This window comes from Brassica napus, unplaced genomic scaffold (genome assembly GCF_020379485.1).
Source record: "Brassica napus cultivar Da-Ae unplaced genomic scaffold, Da-Ae ScsIHWf_476;HRSCAF=728, whole genome shotgun sequence".
Classification (NCBI taxonomy): Eukaryota; Viridiplantae; Streptophyta; class Magnoliopsida; order Brassicales; family Brassicaceae; genus Brassica; species Brassica napus.
The window spans coordinates 14,191-21,923 of NW_026016550.1; the positions used below are offsets into that span (position 1 = coordinate 14,191).

General features: G+C 43.9%; 1 protein-coding gene across 1 annotated transcript; it reads right to left on the reverse strand.

Moving 5' to 3' along the window:
- Window positions 1–575: 575 nt before the first annotated feature.
- On the reverse strand, window positions 576–2,911 carry LOC125604153. The gene is made up of 4 exons (XM_048774698.1): window positions 2,338–2,911; window positions 2,078–2,218; window positions 1,007–1,959; window positions 576–890 (listed from the first exon to the last, which is right to left on the reverse strand). The coding sequence occupies exons 1-4, from the start codon at window positions 2,909–2,911 to the stop codon at window positions 576–578; spliced, it is 1,983 nt and encodes a 660-aa protein (XP_048630655.1).
- Between the last annotated feature and the right edge of the window lie 4,822 nt (window positions 2,912–7,733).

A 7,733-nucleotide genomic window follows, 5' to 3' on the forward strand; every position in this document is an offset into this window, starting at 1 on the left:
ATCCGTGCGAATAAACCTGCCTGGTTTACGGTACGTATGCCTAAAGGCTCACTTGGGTCCCCTTCAATTGCCCATAAAGTCATCAACTTGAGTTCACTTGATAATGCTTCCACTTCCTTTCCAACATCGGACGCTAACTTTCTACAACTTAGTGCATTTGCGACCACATTAGCTTTGCTTGGATGATATTGAATCTTCAAGTCGTAATCCACCACAAACTCCATCCATCGCCTTTGTTGGAGGTTCAGATCAGGTTGTGTAAACAAATACTTGAGACTCTTATGATATGTGAATACTTCCACGACTTCTCCATATAAGTAGGATCTCCAAATCCTTAACGCAAACACCACTGCCGCCATTTCTAAGTCGTGTGTTGGGTAGTTATCTTCTTGCTTCCTGAGTTGCCTTGATGCATAAGCAATGACTTTGCCTTCTTGCATCAACACACAACCCAACCCAACCCTAGAAGCATCTGCGTACAGAGTGTAAGGTTTACCTTGTTCAGGTAATGCCAATATCGGTGTTGTGGTCAAAGCTTTCTTCAGTCTCTGAAATGCTTCATCCATTTCTTTTCCCTAGATGAATGGAACTCCTTTTCCGGTCAACTTCGTCAGGGGCTTAGTGATCGAAGAAAATTCCTTGACGAACTTTCGATAATACCCGGCTAACCCGAGGAAACTCTTTACCTCGGTTACCGTTGATGGCCTTTGCCATTCCTCGATGAATTTCACCTTTTCTGAATCTACAGAAACTCCTTCTCCAGACACTCGGTGCCCTAAGAACCCGATCTCTTTTTTCCAGAAAGAACACTTGCTGAACTTGGCATACAGCTTCTGGTTTCTTAACCGTTCCAACACTAGCTTCAAGTGTGCTTTGTGCTCTACCTCTATCTTAGAATATATTCATCGATGAAGATTATCACAAACTTGTTGAGATAATCGTGAAAGACTTCATTCATCAATCTCATGAAGGCCGCCGGTGCATTAGTAAAACCAAAAGGCATTACTACGAACTCGTATTGTCCATAACGAGTTCTAAATGCAGTCTTCATGACATCACCTTCTGAAATTGGAATCTGATGATAGCCCAACGCCAAGTCGATCTTTGAAAACCAACTTCCTCCCCTTAGCTTATCCAACAACTCGTCTATCCTTGGAAGGGGATACTTATCTTTGATGGTGATATTGTTGATTCTTCGATAATCAATGCAAAGCCGCATGCTACCATCCTTCTTCTTGACAAATAAGACCGGAGCTCCCCATGGTGAAGAGCTAGGTCTTATGAAACCTTTCTCCATTATATCTTCAAGTTGTTTCTTCAACTTTGCAAACTCCGCAGGTGCCATGTGGTAGGGCGCCTTTGTTATCGGCTTCGCTTCAGGTTCCAAGTTAATTGTGAAAGGGTTACTCTGAGGTGGAGGTAACTCTTTCAACGTTTCAAACACATCCTTGAACTCTTGTACTACCGCAATATCCGTAATTTCAACTCCGTTGCTAGTGGGCCCTTCACTAGCAGTTATTGTTACCAGATACGCTTCTCCATCCTTAAGCAAATCTTCCACTCTCAAGGCAGCTACTAAAGACACAAACTTGCTTGGACTGATCCCGTAAAACCCTATTTGTCGTTGCCCGTTCTCCTTGAACAAAATACGACCTTTTCCACAATCTAATTGTGCCCGGTAGCCTGATAACCAATCCATGCCCAAGATAACTTCATATCCTTTTAAGGGCACCACCAACAAATCTGCCAAGAACATCTTCTCGCAAATGACTAACGGAACTCTTCTGAGGCATTCTTTTGCTTGGAGGGTTTGGTCTCCGGGAGTCATCACAGCCACATCCACCCTGTCAATCACAAATGAACCCACAAACTCGGCAGCTACCTCAGGGGCCACAAAGCTATGTGTTTCCCCTGAGTCGAACAATACATGTGTGGGATGCCCCGCAACATGTAAAGTTCCTGCCACAACACCAATATATATCAACAACATAAAAATTATCCAATAGAAGGTAACCAATCCATCACAAGCAATAACACAACACAAAATCAATCTAGTAAGGTTAAAGAACCCGAATACCTGTGATGGGACCCTTAGATGGGGCTGGAGGCTTAGTATCCTCTAGTTCTAAAGCGTAAACTCCACCTCCTATTGCTTGCCTTTTTGGCGCTGGTGCGATTGCAGGTGGAGTTGTAGGATGATGGACAGTGATTGGCGTAGCTGGTATAGACGATTGACACTGCACTGGGTAGAGATGTGTCCTTTCTTTCCACACGTGTAGCATGTAGGATAGTATGAGTTTGACTGAAAGGATCCAGGTTTCTTCTCGTAGCATTCACTGGACTTATGGCCTGTCTTGCCACAGTCAAAGCATTTTCCTGTGAACAAAGATCGTCGACTTGGCCCTTCTGATTCCTTTTCCTTATCTTTACCCTTAAAAGATCTTTGGTTTCCACCATACTTCCCTGCTTGATGCTGCTTGGATTTCTTACTTGCCGCCTTTTCAGCTTCCGATCCGATCTCCACATTCACAGTCTTTTCCACTAGCTCGGTGAGACTCTCGTAGTTCCCGACTGCCAGTCTATTTTCCAAATCTGGTTTCAGACCAAACATAAAGTTAGATATCATGGTTTCTTCATCATCTGGTCCTCGCAGCACGTGTCGTCGCAGTCGCATGAACTCAGATTCATATCCTCTAACTGTCTTGTCTCCTTGTACTAGGTTAGCAAACTGACGTTGAAGCCTTCGCTTGGACTCCGAGGTGAAATACTTGCATTCAAATTCTTTTTTGAATGCCGCCCAAGTGGTGACCAGATGTCCTACTTGGTGATCCCTACTCTCCCACCATTCTGCCGCGTCTTTGTCTAAATAATACACTGCCATCTTCTTTTTAGAGTCCTCGAAACACGTCATGGTCTCAAAGTTTTTCTCCATGTTTTGAAGCCACTGGTCGGCTTCAAATGCATCTGTTCCTCCTTCAAAATATTCTTTATGGCAGTTATCAATGGTAACATCGGTGTACTAACTGAAGGTTGTGGTGGCACGAGTGGCTGAGGTTGCACTTGAGGTTGTTGTAGTGACCTCGCTCTCACGTCATGAAGAATCTTCAAAGTGTGCTCCATTCCTTGTCCTTGTTGTGGTTGATCATGAACTTCTGGTTCAATCAGGTTGTTCTGCCTTATTGGTCTTGGACCTTGGACACTTGACTCGCTATCATCTATTTCTGGTCTTCTCCTTACAGTACGGTTTGGTGGAAAGTTTTCTTCTGGTGGTATCTCTTGATCATGTCCAAACAGATTGTTGTTTCTTCCTATATTTTCTTCACTGGATCCTTGGTTGGTGTGTGCCAGTGTTTGCACCCTTCCCTCTGATTCATATCCCAGTCCTCTTCTTCTTGAAACACTTTCTGTACCCAACATCCAATCATGCCCTCCTTCACTCCTTCCCCTTCTTGCCATCTGCAATCCACGAACAGAGAATTTACTATTAAGAATACTAATTAAAACGAAACTCTATTGGTTTCCTAACACATCTTTTACGACACATTTGACTCGATAAAACACGGAAAGTACGTGATTGACCGCATGATCTAAACCATGCTTCTAATACGACCTCTATAACACCCCAGAACTGTTTTAGACATCTGTCAGCCAACCAGGAAACAATCAAACAGGAACATGCCCGAACGACCTTCCTCTGCCAAGTCCGAAAATGTTACGACGGATTGAGAATAGACTTTCCAAGCCACAGACATAATTCTGTAACCCAGAATATCCATTCAAAACTCATTTCCTCTAATCTTCGGCCTTAGGCTTTGCAACCCGTACCAAATCATAGAGTTGTGTTAGGTTGGACTAACCTAATATCAGATTCAACACGTCACGAATATAAAACATACTTTATTCCATAAAACAAGAAGTTCACAAGCCCAAAATATTATACATATGGTCCATGGATGCAGTCGAAAGTAAAACATACATTTATATATCTTGAAAACGAGTCTTTAGCAAAAGATGTCCAATCTACACCAGCTCCTACAGTTCCTTGAGTGCTATGGTCCTTTCTACTGGTCACCTGCAAAAGGATGTGAGGAGTGAGTGAACTAGTTTCACTCAGTGAGCCAGGGTTCCCTATCTAGCATATACAACAATCCGTCATTCTAAACCCCACTCCAAACACAAGCAAGACGGGTAGTTCAACAATCAAAATTCAAGATCATAAAGCATGACCGAATAAGCAATAAACCATTAAACCATAATAAATCAAAACACTCTTTATGACTGTCATATCAATCAACAATATATATATATACTCCTAGGGCCCAACAGAATCATTCTTCCTCCACATAAGGGACATCGGCAATCCCTTCACTATTACACCACACAGGCGTAGGCGCTCGGGAATCGCCCGGTCACGGTCCTCAATCGGAATCACCGTGCCCCGGTCCCCTATTGGACTCGCCGGGGGCTGTCACATCCACGTGTGACACTCAGCCTTGGTGATGAAGCCAAGTTAAACCGAGCCCACCACTTTCCGGACAATCACCGGCTTAGTGGTACCATTTAAGGAAGCAATGACCTACAAACTACTACTAGAACCACCACAGGTTCTCACACAACAGTACGAACATGAGGTACACACAATAACAACATATAATAATCACACAATCACAATAATCCGGGTGCTTAGACTAGTCTTGTTATCCACTTAGCCCATACATCGTCTCAAGCCTCGAATCCACAAACTGACACCTAGACCGGTCCGGCTATCCTAGCTCGGAAGCCGTCTCCGATGTCATGAACCTGCATTAAAAATTCGTTAACAAACAATTAACCGTGACTCACAATGATTAAGCGATGTGGCTCGAGTCTTTGATTCCTGATGTTGACCAACCCCCTTTTATCCCCTCCAAATCTTCGTCTTGGTACCGTGATGTTAAATCCCAAAACCCAACCACAATGTCTTGAATGAACTGGTCTAGACTGATCAGAACCCGGAAATAACCTTCTTTCTTTTCTGGACAGTCTTTCGGAACTTCCTGCTAGTTTATCGGTTTTCGAAAAATGTCTATTCATCTAAAGCACCTCACTTCTTTCTCTCTCTCTCTCTCTCTCTCTCTCTCTCTCTCTCTCTCTCTCTCTCTCTCTCTCTCTCTCTCTCTCTCTCTCTCAAGCGTTTTAGAGTGTCCTTGGTGTGTCTGAATGAGTAAAAATGAACCAGGGTAGCTAGGTATATATAGAAGTTGCCAGCCAATAAGAATGAGCCACCAGATCGCCTGTGTGTCGTCCTGCATGCTTCCGGACGCATGCATGGTGACACATGGGCATCCACATGCCCTGTTTTATGCTCTATAACCATGCCAGAAGACACCTCTACGTCCACTTGCCCTTCAGCATGTCTGGTGTTCATGCATCGCGACACACGGGCCTCTGCATGTCGGTTCGCATGCGAAGATCGCTGGTTTTGCGACACCTCGTGCTTCTGTGTGTCAAGCTGCATAGAACTGCTTCATACACGTCAACACCTACTTCTTGTTTTGACACTCAGAAGGTTAAATGGTTGACACCACGTCCTGATCCCTTAGATCAAGCCACCTCGAGCTTCTCAGTCGATTTGCGCGATTTCGGCCCTTCTGGTGAATTTTCGTCCCGCGATCAATCCCGAATATTTTTCTGCTCCCGTTCTGATGAGCTAAATATTTTTAATAGACTCCAGACTAACCTTAACCTTGAGGAAAAAAATTTCCCGAGCCTTCGGCTTCCCCGAGAAATTCCGTAAAACCGAAATTATGGTTTTTTTTAAGATGGGGTATTACAGGCTACCTAGAGAATCGATTGCCATTCAGCCATCCACATCGATCAACACCCTCCAAATTTCAGAACAGACCAAGTCTTAAAAGTCTAAGTCTGGGGAAGGACTAGTAAGAGCAAGAAGAAAAAGAAGAAGAAGAAGGTAGATGCAGATCTCCTGTCACTAGTCTCTTCGCAATATCAAGAAGGAAATCTTGAGTATAGAGTGCGTTGCAGAGGACATTCATAACCTTTTACCATCGTTAGAGTGCTATGTGATCCAGAGCTGGGAGAGCAAGGGAAAGTTTCTACAAGAGCTTTTATCAACTGCATCAACAAGATGAGGAAGAGAGACACTGACACTTGTTTTGGAGAAAGTTCACATTCTCATCTGGACTGATTCAGATCTCTAGAAGTCAAGCTAATGACTAAAATAAGCGCTAAGTGGGAGGCAACCCACTATTAGGTATTTTCTTTAAAGTTTAGTTTTAATTTTTACTGATTTTTCGTTTTTAAATTTTATGCAAAAAAGAGAGATCCAAGGTTCATGAGTTGAGGACCAGCATCGATCGACTACTGGCCAGCGTATCGATTGACAGAGCATCATGAATGGATACGATTGCAAGTATCCAGAGAGGACATTCCAGATATCCTTCTGATGGCTAATGGCTAATGGAGCAGAAAATCTCTTCATGCAACGACACAACACTCTAGAGCACCAGCAGAGAGTTATAAACGAGTTCTATGACCCAACTGGTGGACTAGATGTTCGTTTCAAGCCAAAGTGTCGACAACATACTCGACTGTCGATCGACATCAGAGTCCCAACATTTATCGACCGACATCCAGAGTTCGGAAAAAGAGCCTACGACTGTGATGGAACAAGGAAATTCCACTGGGAAGGGAAGGATGAGTATGGGGTCTACAGAGATGATCATGAACATGCGCGAAGTGTAAATGGACACATCATCCATGTATCTAAGGATGATATCAGAAATCTTCTGGAAAGAGCCTCAGTGGATGAGCACAGCTACATATGTCTTCCAGAGCATGCACGGTCATTCACACAGACCAAGCTAGTACCAGAAATCTTCACCAACGATGAGATAAATGAGATGCTTTATGGAATCTGTGAAGCCCAGGAAAAGAATGATGATGATTTCCAAATGAATCTTGATGGTGTCTAATACATATTGAAAGATAGTATTAGTTGGTTGACTACATGCATGGAGAGATGAGGCAAAACATAGTCAGAATGCAGACACAGCGTGCGGCCGAAGCAATTACACCAGCATTGATCGACAAAAACATCTCGATATCGATCTACGATGAACTGTCACAATCAAATCCGATGAAGTCTCGACCAGATTCTTACACCAGAGCATAGATTGATCAGATAGTAGAAGCGATCTACAAAACTCTGGGAGCCCCAGAAGAGAGGCTTGATAGGAGATGTGATGACATCTATTTCCCATGGGACATCACCTTCAGCTCTTTGAGAATGGAGTCCTCCTCGTTTGAGAATGGAGTCCTCCAGGTTTCTGTTTGAGAATGGAGTCCTCCTCGTTTCCTCGATGACCATGTCGATATCAGGAGAAGAACTGATAGCCATGTGCACGATCGTATGTATCCTTTTGAGCTCGGCATCGTTCCTTTCGATATAATTCTGAAACGTCCCAGTTTCACTCGGGATCCCTAAGTTTTCCCTTTGGGGGTCGATATTGACGGGACCGTGAAGGTCGTGTCTCCGAGCTTGTTCCGTTGGGCTATCAAATCCTGCTTGATGGAAGGTTCTCATCGTGGATGGAGTTAGAATCTTCGAGATAGAATGGTTCGGTGGTGGGATCCGTGTCCTTGGCTCCCCCTGCCTTTTCGTTGATCCGTTCTGGAATTGGATCGGAGTCCTTCGTGGGCGTTGGGAGCCCAGTATCGATTTGGTCCAATCC